Source organism: Platalea leucorodia, assembly GCF_965183815.1.
Source record: "Platalea leucorodia genome assembly, chromosome: 10".
Taxonomy (NCBI): Eukaryota; Metazoa; Chordata; class Aves; order Pelecaniformes; family Threskiornithidae; genus Platalea; species Platalea leucorodia.
In genome coordinates this window covers 12,908,711-12,920,608 of record NC_138832.1, presented here as the reverse complement: position 1 = coordinate 12,920,608, position 11,898 = coordinate 12,908,711, and the positions used below count along the sequence as shown (strand labels likewise).

Here is an 11,898-nt window from a genome sequence, read left to right as displayed (position 1 = left end):
CTCTTAAAGGCTTCCCAGCAGACTTCTTGGCCACCTTCCTCCCCGCACCCTTGTGCCCCCAACAAGCTGCACCCCACCAAATCACCACACCAGTACCACTCTTCTACTGGCACATCTAATAATTTTTAATTGCGCAGAAATTCTGCTTACAGGTACCAGCACAAAAGCAGTTTATTGCCAAAAGTACAGAAACCAGGGTCCGCGTCCGCCACTGGAAGCACACCTAATTTAAACACAAACTCCAGCGAGCAATGTGAGGAATCCGAGTCTCTCAGACTGCTGCAGCTCCTTCCGAGGACAGCTCTTCATTAAACCATCTCTGTAAGGACCTGAATAAAAGCTTAGGAAGTCCCGCCTGAACATATTCAAGTCACATTTAAGTCCTGGAGAGCTCAGCCCTGGACTCACATACTGCTTAAATCCCTCAAGAGCACCGCTTGTGTATCTCGCCAGCCTGCATGCAGTTAGAAAGAACAGAGACGAAGAGCACGTACTTTCAGCACAAACTTCGTGCAGTCTCTCGGACTGGAGCGGGCAAATTCCAGTCAGACACTGCAGAGACTGGCTTTGGAACAAACAACAAGTTTTATTGCAAGAAAAGAAACAAACCCAGTTCATCTTTTGAGACCTAGGTCCCCAACAACCTCTGTTTTCTGTGGAGAGTTTAGGTTAATCCGTTAAACTTTGAGTCTGTCAATCAAACGTGATCCGAAAACTGCGCTCTTGCTCCTTGCGGCGGCTCTCGCAAACCTTTGTCACCTCTTCTACCTTTCTCTGCAACACAGCTGTGGGAGAAACAAGTCATTAATCTTATAATCACCCCGAAACACAACCCTGCGCAGGTTAGCCTGCGGAAGGAGAAAGACAAACATTTCGATATTGACAGCCACTCAGATTTGACAGCGCACAAAGAAGGAGGAAAACCCAACACAAAGCACTGCTAACCCTCCAAGGCAACGAAGATGGTCTAAAAAGCATTCCGAGGCATTCAGGGACCGGCAGGCAGAATCGGAAGAGTCCTGGGACATGTTGTTGACGCTGCTTGCCATGCCAGTTTGTTGCAGTTTCAGGGCACTGCATCAGGGAGCAGAGCAAACCCTCCCTCAACAGGAGCTGCAAGCTGGTCTGCAGCTTGAGAAAAAGCAATTGCTCTATAAACCAGCTTCCCCTACCCACCTCCTGCTAAACTCACGTTGAATTATGCAAATTACCGGCGAACCACACAATCTGTTACAAGTACATACATATTTTCTTGCAGGATATCACACAGCCATAACAAGCTTTTAACTGTAAATACAGAAAAGACAGTGCCTTCGCACAGCGGAGCTGCAGAGCACTTGCAGCCACAACACCCATCATCTGGTATTTGCAGATCACCGAATTGGAAACACGTCAGCCACTGACCGACCACCAACTTTACGTGCAGCAGGCACCGCAATAAACAAAAAGTCTTGGCACAAGCTAAAGCGATTTCTAATTTCATTCCATGAACGCTTATCAGAAGCTATTCAACAGGGCTACGGCGTTATGCCAGCCTGAGGCCTGGAGACAGACGTTCCAGGTTAGGTTCTATTTCGTACCGCGTGCCAAGCCCAGAATCTTCCGGTAACATATTAAGCAACGCATTTCAGTTTGTCACTTTTCAAAAATTCACCGTGCAAAAAGGATTATGGCATAAAATGGCAGCCTGCTTCACTGTCTCACAGATCTCGCTCGCTCAACTCGGGAATCAGCTATGGAACAACCACAAAAGAGAAGACTGCCTGCTTCTCTCAGGAAGAGGCAGGAGGTCGGAACAAGGCTCTGGCCAAACACTCCCTTCCCTTGTGGAAGCAGCACCACCCTGCGTCCATGTTCAGCAAGTCTGTTTAATTGTGGCAGTGTAGGCAACAGTACTTGAATGAAGTGCCACAGTTGCACAGAATTCTTTAACGAGGCAGACGAGTTAATAGCCACTGTGAGAATGAATTGTTATTAACCGATCAGACAATTTCTTCGGTACTGAAGGACAGAGCAAAAAAACGGGTCGCCTTTCTAGGAAAATTTAAAGGAAACAGGTTGCTACTTTCACACACATTCTCTAAGTCAGAATTCTGATGCCACAGGCGCTGCACCAGATTTCCCCATAAAGGCGTGCCTGGAACGCAGAAGTTAGCACATAGGTTCTGGAAGGAAAAGCCAAATTAAATCCTGACCTAAGCCAATAGTACTATTTCAAGATGGATAGTAGCATGCCTGCTTTCACCCAAGACGGACACCCGGTGTGAGCACTGTCACAGCACTGCAGCCAGACAGTGCAATTTGGTGCTGGTGAGAGGAGCGCTGCTTTATTCCGCCGTGCCCCCGTGCGGCTGCTAACATCAGTTAAAGCCAAAACCGTGCAGAATTCTTGAATCCCTCACAAGGAGGCACTCCCTGTGAGAAGAGTTCCTTTGTTCTGTTTCTTTTTAGCATGGCACCACGGTATGCTAGTGAAGGGTGAATCCAAGACAAGAAACAACAGTAACTACGCCATCAGGTTTTCACGAGTGAGTGCATCTTCCGCTCTGCGCTACATCTCCAGTTATTGCGACCGTGAAATTTCCACACTGTTACTCCAGAGTCACAACGCCTGCAGATAAATGCATGCTGCTCAGTCTTCCCTGGATTTGTCTTTCCTGTTGGGGTCTGGCAGGATGATAACATTAAACACGCACACACACACCCCCCTCACTAACTTTTCTATTCCAAAGAGAAACCCCACAACATTTTAGAAGTCAAAATATATAACCTTAGTCTGACAGAATGAAGCATAAGGTTTTCAAGTCCTTTGCTTTGCACTGATGCATTTCAAGCAATGCTTTTTTGTAAAACGTTAGCAGTTGCCAGGAATTACTTCTCAGCAGAGGCCTTTAATGCACATCAGGGAGAATTCAAGCAGAGGAGGGAGTACGTCATTGAAGGTGAGGAGAAGATGCCTCAGAGATCTTCAGGAATTCATTTATGTTCAAGAAACACTTGCACACATGCTCCATGCTTTCCATTTACATTCCCAAAAAGCTGCAAGACAACTCTCACCTGAGTTCTGGTCAATCCACTGCAAGGAATCCATGTGTGCATTCAAAATTTTACAGATCTGCTGAAGCTGAGCAGAAAGAGAAGGTGCAAGTCATTTGTTACAGTACATAACAACTAAGAGCAGTAAAGGACAGCCTGCCTGTCCCTGCCTTTGCAACACGATGCAATCAAACTTCTCATAGTTACAGCTCCACTAACTTAACAGCCGCTTGCCCGGGGAAGTCTGTGCAGCAACTGTGTTGCTTTGCTTCTCTTCACCACCAAGAAAACAGACTGGTTTATTCCAGTCCAGACCTACAAACCACCAGGCCAGATCAACGTTAAGAAACGCCTCTGAAACAAGTTGTAATCCAGGCAAAAATTAGAAAACGAGCAAATAACCAGACTTCATACCAGAATGAGACACTTTGACAACTATTAACAGAACTGCAGAGCCAGTACGTGACTCCGGCTGGCTTGTGCTGTGTTATAATGCAAGTTTTACCAGAAGAGAACCAACCCCAGGACAAAACAAAATACCCTTCCAAGGTTGAAACTAAAAGCAGCGGAGTATCCACGAGTGGACAAACAAAGAGTTACAATATCTGTTTAAATATCCCTTGCCTCTTTACCAACTAACAAAAAAATAAAGCTTGGATTTACCGGGTCACTTGTGTCTGCTGGGCCTCTTGATGTATTCAAGTGCTCAGTGATGTCCTTCAGGTCTTGTGCCATACGCTTCAACTGAGCATCTATGTTTTCAGCCAGTTTATAGCTGCAAAACACATGGGAACCAAGGTTGGAATATTTAAAGAGAACTCCCAGAAGACCTGCTCCCAGTAACACCAACTCTAGGCAGTCAGAAGTAGATTCCATGCCTTTCAACCAAGGCTGGCAGATACGTGGCAACAGCACCACAAGAGACATTCTGTAACACAGACGAAGTAACTCCTAATCTCTCTCTGACAGACACATGGTGACAGACAAGCAATAGTGTGGAGGGCTTTCTGGAAGGTGTGGTCAGAACAGAAGGAACCAGCTAGTCCACATTCTTCAAGACTCCTCTCTCTTGAACCAGACAAACACTTCTTTTAAGCATGATTCAACACTTAAGGCTTACAAGGAGGCTTGAGCCACACATAGTGCATTCGGCTCTTATCACTTCTATCACTCAATAATCACTAGTTTCCAGAGATTATGCCAAAATTAGTAACCTTTTCCGAGACAGCTGATTAGACCAACATCCAAAGAGCTTTTCCTGCTGACTCAAGGGCTTCCAGTCGCAATTCCCTTGTTTCTAATGCGGAAAAATTTAAGTTGCCATGCATAAAACAGGGTTACGTGTTTGACAAAGGCCGTTGATAGATCAATGGCCTCATGCACCCCAACTCTACTTCTTGCTGATCGATCACCACCACGTTAGTCTGCTCATCACACGTTCAAAGCAGATTTTTGTCTTACGTCCTCTCCCGCTCTTCATCTGCGTGCTGCAAGTAGATAGTCCCGCTCTGTTCCTTCACAGACTCCTCCAGAGGGGTCAACAAGTCTTCAAGCTCTTTCTGCTGTGACAGAATGAAGTCCAGCTCCTGATCCAGCCTGGAAAGAGAAAACGTTAACTACTCCACTGAGAGGTTATATACATTCTAGATCTGCCATACCAGAACGCAAGAAGATGCAAACGAGAAACAAAATCATCTCAGGTGTTCGTTGTTTCGTACCTCTTCTGATCAAGCTTCACTTTCTCTACTTCTCTGTGTAATGAAGTAATCTGGAAACAGAAGACACTTAATCATACTACGAAAACTCAAAAGTCAACTCATAAAAGAAGAGTGCTGGAACTGAGAAAGCCAGCACCATACAAACGTCTACCAGAAACAAGAAACGGTTACACAAAGATTTACAGACCCAAAATTGCATAATGGACATTTGGCTTTGAAAGCTCCACCCTAAAGACAACTTGTTACCATAGCACAAACCCACAGAACAGATTCCCAAGCTTCAACCCCTAAAGACCAGAACAGACATACAGTGAGGCTTTCACAAGCACCCAGGTATAATTCACATCTGGTTTCTTACAAGCAGAACGTCCCACGAGATAACTTGCTGCATCTGTAACACGGAAGGCCTTTAAGGACCTAAGCAAGCAAAATCAGGTTACGCTGGATGTCACCTTACCTTCTCTCCATTCTCTATCAGCGTCCGATCCCAGGCATTTACTTGCGTAGCTTGATGGAGAAAGTGTTTCTCTTGGTCTTCCAGTTCCAGACTCCACTTGTTTATCAAACTCTCCAGCTGGGCATAAGTCATCACTGGAGGCGCACTGAGAAGAAGTGCGAGACAGCACAGAGCACAAGATCAAAAACCAAAATACAAACACGACAACACTCATTTCCCCTCCCTCCACCAGGCACCAGCAGCAGCAATACTCCCTCTTGCCCCAATCGGGAAAGAGCCAGTTAGAACAAAATGCTCACCTGGTGGTCGTCGTGGTTATGGCAGCTGTAGAAGTCCCAGCTCCAATGGCACCAGTCGTAGTTAATGGCTTAAGATTCAAAGCAAAGCCAGAAGCAGAAGTAGTGCCTGAAAGAACGGGCTCAAGTCAAGCAACAGAAGAGGACACATCTGACAGCCAACAAATCAAGAACAGGTCCAATATACGCTCTGGAGCACAGTGCTCTGTAAGCTCAAATAGGTCCCTCTGAAGGGACAAAAAGCAAATCCCACGTCTGTCAAGAAGGGAACAAAGCACATCTTGACACAAAAGCAGCGGACTGTACAGGCCCGACTAGTAGTTCTAGTAAACTGAGGAACTGGCAGCCTGCACTTAACCGGGGCATTATTCAAAGAAACACAGCATTAGCCCACGCACCCCTCTCAATCTCCTCCTGGTTCAATATCAGACCTCATAACTACCAGCACACCCAGTTCCTCTCCTGCATTTTGGCAGGAGATGAGATCTCTCGGTTTTCACAAAGCTAGGAGCATCTGTCAGGTGGCACTGTCAGCCAGTCACACAGTACTTCTAGGCACTGAGCTCCAATTCCTCCCAGGCACTCCAGAAACAAGCTTCAGAAAGACCTCGAGAGCTGAGCAGCATCCACGTTACTACACTGAAAACTGACTGGTAACTGCTCCAGAAAAGGATGTTCAGTCCTGAAGCCCAACACTGTGCAGCAGCAAATTCCGCTGCAGGTTTTCACAGGAGGGTTGCTACTTCAATACAGCACTTATCTTTTTTCTTTTTTTTTTTGTAGAAAAGTTACTGAAATCATACCCTTTGAAACGTATAATATGGAAGAAGCAGATGAATGGGGCAGAACTGAAACACAAAACTTCTCTCCATAACACTCCCAACGAGCCTTTGGCCTCTCCCTTCCCCCATCGGGACATCTCTCCCCCACCTCCTCGAGCAATTCTGCACCTCCACAGGCAGGCTGGAGAAGGAGCAGCTGATCTCTTTACTTTACTTGCTCCAGACTAGAACACCACAGCCTACGGGCCTTCCTTCACCCAAAGCCCCTTTGCTGTGGACACGCTCTCAAAAGTCGTAAGTCACCGTGCATTTGGCGAGATGGACAAGGAGGATCGGAGAAAGAAATACTGTGCTATTTTCCGTTACTGGAGGGCATTAGAAATTAGAACTGCTCTGCCCCTACACCGGCGTGGCCCTTTACGCTACTACGGAGCGCTGGAGTCAGGCTTGCATCCCTTCAGCTGCTTTCAGCATCTAGTTCTTACTGGTGGCAGTGCTCGTTGTGGCAGCTGTTGTTCCAGGAACCTTCAATCCAAACCCAAGCGTCCCAAGACTGGCTGTCCCAGTGGAAGGGGCACCGACTGTAAACAGAAGACAACATTAAGAGTTTGCGCAACCCATTAAAGACAGAGGCCCTTTGAAAAGCCCTACCCTGCCTGCTCACCAGACTCCTCCTGGTCTTTATTTGTATTGACCAGGATCACTGTTCAGCTGAAGGATCATCCAGACACGACATGACAAAAGGCAGGCTGAAGCTATACGTTAGCCAGCATGCTCTGCGATTCTTCCAGGAAACTTTACCAACCCAGGTGCCAAGCTACCGTCACTTCTCCTTACCTGTTTTGGATTAGCTAACATTTCACGGCTATTGAATGCTGAAAGAAGCAAAGGGGACTGGACCCCGGCAGGCAAGAAATGCAATCTCTGCATGAGGCTACTTGCCAAAGCAATACAATTGCACGTGCTACAGGAAACACGCTGGCCACAGCTCAGTTGCCTGGAAACAACCCACCTCTTCTCATCTAACAACAAGCTTTCAGACATCCTGAGAAACAGAGGATGCCCATCAGCTTAAAAGCATTCTTAAACACCAAGATTAAGGTCGGCTCTGGAACCAGAGTAGCAATGAAAGCGTTGTAGAGCTACTAAAAATACAAATTGTTAGGCTGGGATATACGGTATCTACAAATCACAGCTCATTAGTTCAAAGTCATCAGCGTGCCTTTCACAGAAAACTTGCCAAGGTCCTTGGGAACAGCTGCCTAAATTTTCAGAGCTAGGTATAAGACAGCACTATGTATGGAATAGTTGTAAACATTTACAGTAGCTAGTCTCCATAATCAAAGGGAGCTGAAGCACTGACAGCTCATTGCAGGCTGAGAAAGAAACCTGTCAGGACCGGCTTCAAGCCTGGGCTCCTGCCTTAAAGCTATCAGAAAACAAACACTATTTCATGCCGTAAAAGTAATTTTGCAAGAGGAAACTTGCCACTTATTACCAGAGGAACTTGCAAACCTACAGCCGTGTGACCACTTGTTTCTAGCACACTGCATCTCCGCTGTCACAGGCCGCTCTTCTTAAAGAAGTGTGAACGCCTAATGCAAGAGTCAAAGGCAGACGTAACCAGACTCAAGGCACTGGGGGGTCTGGAAGACAGCGGCTAAAACATCACGTGAAAGCTCACTTGTGGCCATGCTACCCAGGCAGAGAAACAAAAAATACACATACAGCTAAAACTGCTGCTTGCCCACTCAGAACCTCAGGTGTGCTTTGCTCTGCTTTGCTTTGAACAAAGCCCTCCATGCCTCACCGCTGAAGACAGTTTGCCAGAAATCACAAAGAGGGAGGGTGGCAAACAGCAAGAAGAGCTGGCCTTTTGCATTCTCGCATATCATCCCGGCACCTGCAGCTCCACTACTGACAGCTAGCACCAACCACGCTGCTCGCTTATTCCCCCAACGGGTAAGAACTGTACATTGTGACTTACGTGAGAGGCCCGTGGTGGTAGACGACGTCGGTGCTGACGAACTCGCCACAGACGCAAACAATGTAGGCCCCGTTGAACCAAGAATGGAGGTTGTGGTGGTAGAGGCTGTTGTAGCAGCTGTGGATGTCACTACAAACAGAAGAAGCGCAGGTCTCAAACAACCATGCTGAGAATGAGATACACATTTGCCTGTCTACACCAGTTCTTGATGGATGGAAGAATTTTAAACTCTTTTTCCTCTTAGTCTACCTCAACTCTCTCGCTTTTCCAATGTACCCTTGAAACCGGCGGCTCCCTTCCACTACGCTCCAGCAAGCGGTACAGAACAGAATTCGGCACATGGGACACAATAAAAAAAAAAAAAAAAAAAAACAAAAACACACACACAAACAGGATACTAAGTGCAATGGCTGTACGAACCGTCACAGATTACTGATGCCATTGCATATTCATAGAATCATAGAATGCTTTGGGATGGAAGGGACCTTTAAAGGTCATCCAGTCCAACACCCCCGCAATGGGCAGGGACATCTTCAACTACATCAGGTTGCTCAGAGCTCTGTCCAGCCTGGCCTTGAATGTTTCCAAGGATGGGGCATCTACCACCTCCCTGGTCAAATCGTTCCAGTGCTTCACCGCCCTCATTGTGAAAAATTTTTCCCTTGTGTTTAGTCTAAATCTACCCTCCTTTAGTTTAAAACCATCACCCCGTGTCCTGTCACAGCAGGCCTGGCTAAAAAGACTATCCCCATCTTTCTTGTAGGCCCCCTTTAAACACTGAAAGGCTGCAATAAGGTCTCCCCGCAGCCTTCTCTTCTCCAGGCTGAACAACCCCAGCTCTTTCAGCCTTTCCTCCTAGGAGAGGTGTTCCAGCCCTCTGATCATTTTTGTGGCCGTAAATTCACAGCAACAAACACTTCTAGCCCATTTCCAGGCTCCAGTTCCGAAAACCATTCCCAGAAGGACAGCAGATTCACAGTCTTGAGTAAGTCTTTCCTAAAATCACTTCCGACCTCCAAGTTTGGTTCCAAAGGACAGAGCGGGTCCCTGGCTCGTACTAGTGGTCAGCGTTGCCGTGGGTGCGCTCGTGGCTGCTGTTGAAGGCAACGACCCGAAGCTTAGACCTGGAACAAGTAGCACAAGGAAAAGGAGAACCTTTTACTACAGACGCACTGCAGTTTCCGCTGATCACAGCAACGGTCAAGGTAGAAGCAATAAGAGCATAAGAAAAAACATTAAGAGTCAATGGAACAAATACTCCGCGTTATCCAGGAAACGAACTAGGGCCAACAAGCTCACTATGTAAAAAGACTTTCAAGAATCGTTCTAACACAGATGAACGCCACCCTCGCCCCAGAACTGATGACCTTCCCTCCGAGGCCTGCGCTGTCACCAACAAGTAAATCAAAAGCTGCAAACTCAACTTTTGCCGCACTCCGCAGGAGTGGGCAGGTTCCTGCCGCTGGGAAGGTAAGCGGTGCCTTATCACAAAAACCAGCCAGACCAACGCGCTGTCCTGAGAAACTTCCCCAGATGCAGGCTTTGCTTGGCCAGACTGGCCTAGACAAGAGACAAACTCACTAGCTCATTTAAACACATCTTCAAACTCTGCCAATTACTGTCAGGGGAAGAAACAAATGGATTCTGGCGCACCTGCGGGGATCCTAGCGGATGGGGTTTTCTGGCTGTATTACCTGCTGGCCTCAGGAAAACAAATGATCAGTAACACGTGAGGTTGCAGGCCTCTACTTCCCACAGAAACAGTGTGCCGAAGGATAAAGAGCAGTCGTTACTCGTCACCGAAGACCCTGCATAAGCTTACCAGAAACCCCACCGATTCCAGCCAGCGAGCTTCATGTCACACCAGCAGAAGCAGGAGGCCGCAGAACCTCCCCACACCAGCCCCAGCTGCCCTCCCTGCTGACCATAGCTGCCGTTCCAAGCCCAGGCCCTCACCTGCAGGCTGACCCCCAAGGCTGAAGGGGGCTGTCGACTGCGTCGCAGCTCCTAAGGTGGCAGCAGTGGTGGCAGCAGCTGCAGGTGCTGCTCCAAACGTCAACCCCGTCGGCGCTGCTTGCGGAGCTGCGGTGCCGATGTTAAAGCTGGCTGTTCCTGCCTGAGTTGTGGTACCACTGGAAAAAGTAAACCCTCCAGTTGTCCCAGACTGAGCAGCCGCGGCGGTCGTGGTGGTGGTGGTGCCAGTAGATCCAAACACAAAGCCAGAAGGGGCTGCTGCTTGACTTGAGGGCACGCTGGTTGGTACAGAGCTACTGAATCCAAAGCCCCCCGAGATTCCAGTAGCCTGAGTTGCAGTGCTGCCTCCAAAGTTTAATTTTGGTGCATTTGCCCTAGGGAAGCAAAGACAAGACGCCAATCTGTTTGAGACGTACATCCAGTCAAGTACTGAGTCGGCTTTCTTACAGATCATTTGCTGACAGCAGAAACCGCCTGTCAAAAAGATGTGCACTCAACCAGGTTTATGTTTCAGTTCTGACAAAGACGCAGCTCCCGTCACCTGCCCTCCTGTTAAGTCTCTTCATACCGACTCCCCCTTAACGGCCTCCGCCCATCCAGGCACCCGAAGGCATTTATGGCAGTGTAAGTGACGCCGCTTACTCTCTCAGCTCCCAGCACCCTTTTCACCTCCTCTACATAAGACTATTTTTTTCAGCTAACTTTCACCGCTAGTCCCCGTTTCAGCTCCCTTCCCACTGCTCCCATCTGGCAAGCTTCGACAACGGCAGCTCTGAAGAGCCGCCTCAAAGCTCACAGCCTTCCCTAGGGACACAGCGGTCCCACCTGCCTCCAGAAACGCTCACAGCGCTCCAGAGCCAGATCAGAAAGGACAAGACCTTTCACGCTCAGACGCCAAGTTGTATCGCTTCTTCACACAAGCGTCTCTACCCCAACTGCAGGCCGAGGCGTGGGACGGCTTATTCTTAACGCCCACCTGGAAAAGCCAGCGCTGACCGACAACAGCCCTCACCGAGCGCTTTTCCGAACGCGCCGTAGCGCGGCGGGAACTCTGAGGCGCCAGAGCAACAGCTCTGCTCCCTCAAGAGCCACCTGCAAAGCGCCCCCGAAGCAGCGAGGGGGACATCGCCCTCTCGTCCTCCCCAGCGGCCAGGGCCGCCCGGCCAAGCCCCGGCCCCGGCCCCGGGCCTCTCACCCCAGCGGGAACACGTTTGCTGCCGGGGCCGCGGTGGCCGTGGCCGGCGTCCCGAAGCTGAAGCTGGCAGGCTGCGCGGCAGTGCCCGGCGTGCTGAAGGAGAAGAGCCCGGCGGGCTGGCTGCTGGCAGGCGTCTGGGCCGCGCCCCCGAAGCTGAAGCCCCCCGAGGCGGCAGGCGCGGAGAAGGAGAAGCCGGTCGCGGCCGTCGTGGCGGCCGTCTTCGGCGCGCCGAACGTGAAGCCGCCTCCCGCCGCGCCCGACCCGAGGCCGAACTGGTTCATGGCGGCCGCGGCCCGCGGGAAGAGGGGCCGCCGCCCCGGCGAGAGCCGGGACCGGGAGGCGACGGCGACGGGCCCGCGCCCACGGCCCTCAGCCCCCGACCGCCCGAGCCGCACGGCGCCGCGCGCGCGCAGGGATGACGCACGGCGCAACCGCCCCGCCCCGCGCCCGCCC

General features: G+C 49.6%; 1 protein-coding gene across 2 annotated transcripts; it reads right to left on the bottom strand.

Annotated features, from left to right (window-relative positions):
* Window positions 1-89: 89 nt before the first annotated feature.
* On the bottom strand, window positions 90-11,812 carry LOC309595954 (nuclear pore glycoprotein p62-like). Of its 2 annotated transcripts, XM_082323580.1 has the most exons (12): window positions 11,446-11,812; window positions 10,233-10,624; window positions 9,290-9,400; window positions 8,277-8,405; window positions 6,775-6,870; window positions 5,511-5,616; window positions 5,212-5,356; window positions 4,755-4,804; window positions 4,498-4,632; window positions 3,700-3,811; window positions 3,058-3,124; window positions 90-785 (listed from the first exon to the last, which is right to left on the bottom strand). In XM_082323580.1, the coding sequence occupies exons 1-12, from the start codon at window positions 11,724-11,726 to the stop codon at window positions 694-696; spliced, it is 1,716 nt and encodes a 571-aa protein (XP_082179706.1). In that variant the 5' UTR covers window positions 11,727-11,812; the 3' UTR covers window positions 90-693. The 2 variants fall into 2 exon arrangements, 1 of the variants encoding a protein (XP_082179706.1); XR_014229413.1 differs by lacking the exons at window positions 90-785; window positions 3,058-3,124 and adding an exon at window positions 4,251-4,333 and having other exon boundaries at window positions 3,731-3,811.
* Window positions 11,813-11,898: the final 86 nt, after the last annotated feature.

What these genes read in the sequence shown, in the direction of transcription:
- LOC309595954 (XM_082323580.1), bottom strand. Translation starts at nt 11,726, where the DNA reads ATGAACCAGTTCGGCCTCGGGTCGGGCGCGGCGGGAGGCGGCTTCACG. An exon ending in TACCACCACGGGCCTCTCAC is followed by an intron (nt 6,871 to 8,276) that starts GTAAGTCACAAT and finishes TTCTGTTTACAG; the next exon opens with TCGGTGCCCCTTCCACTGGG. An exon ending in CACAACGAGCACTGCCACCA is followed by an intron (nt 5,617 to 6,774) that starts GTAAGAACTAGA and finishes CCGTTCTTTCAG; the next exon opens with GCACTACTTCTGCTTCTGGC.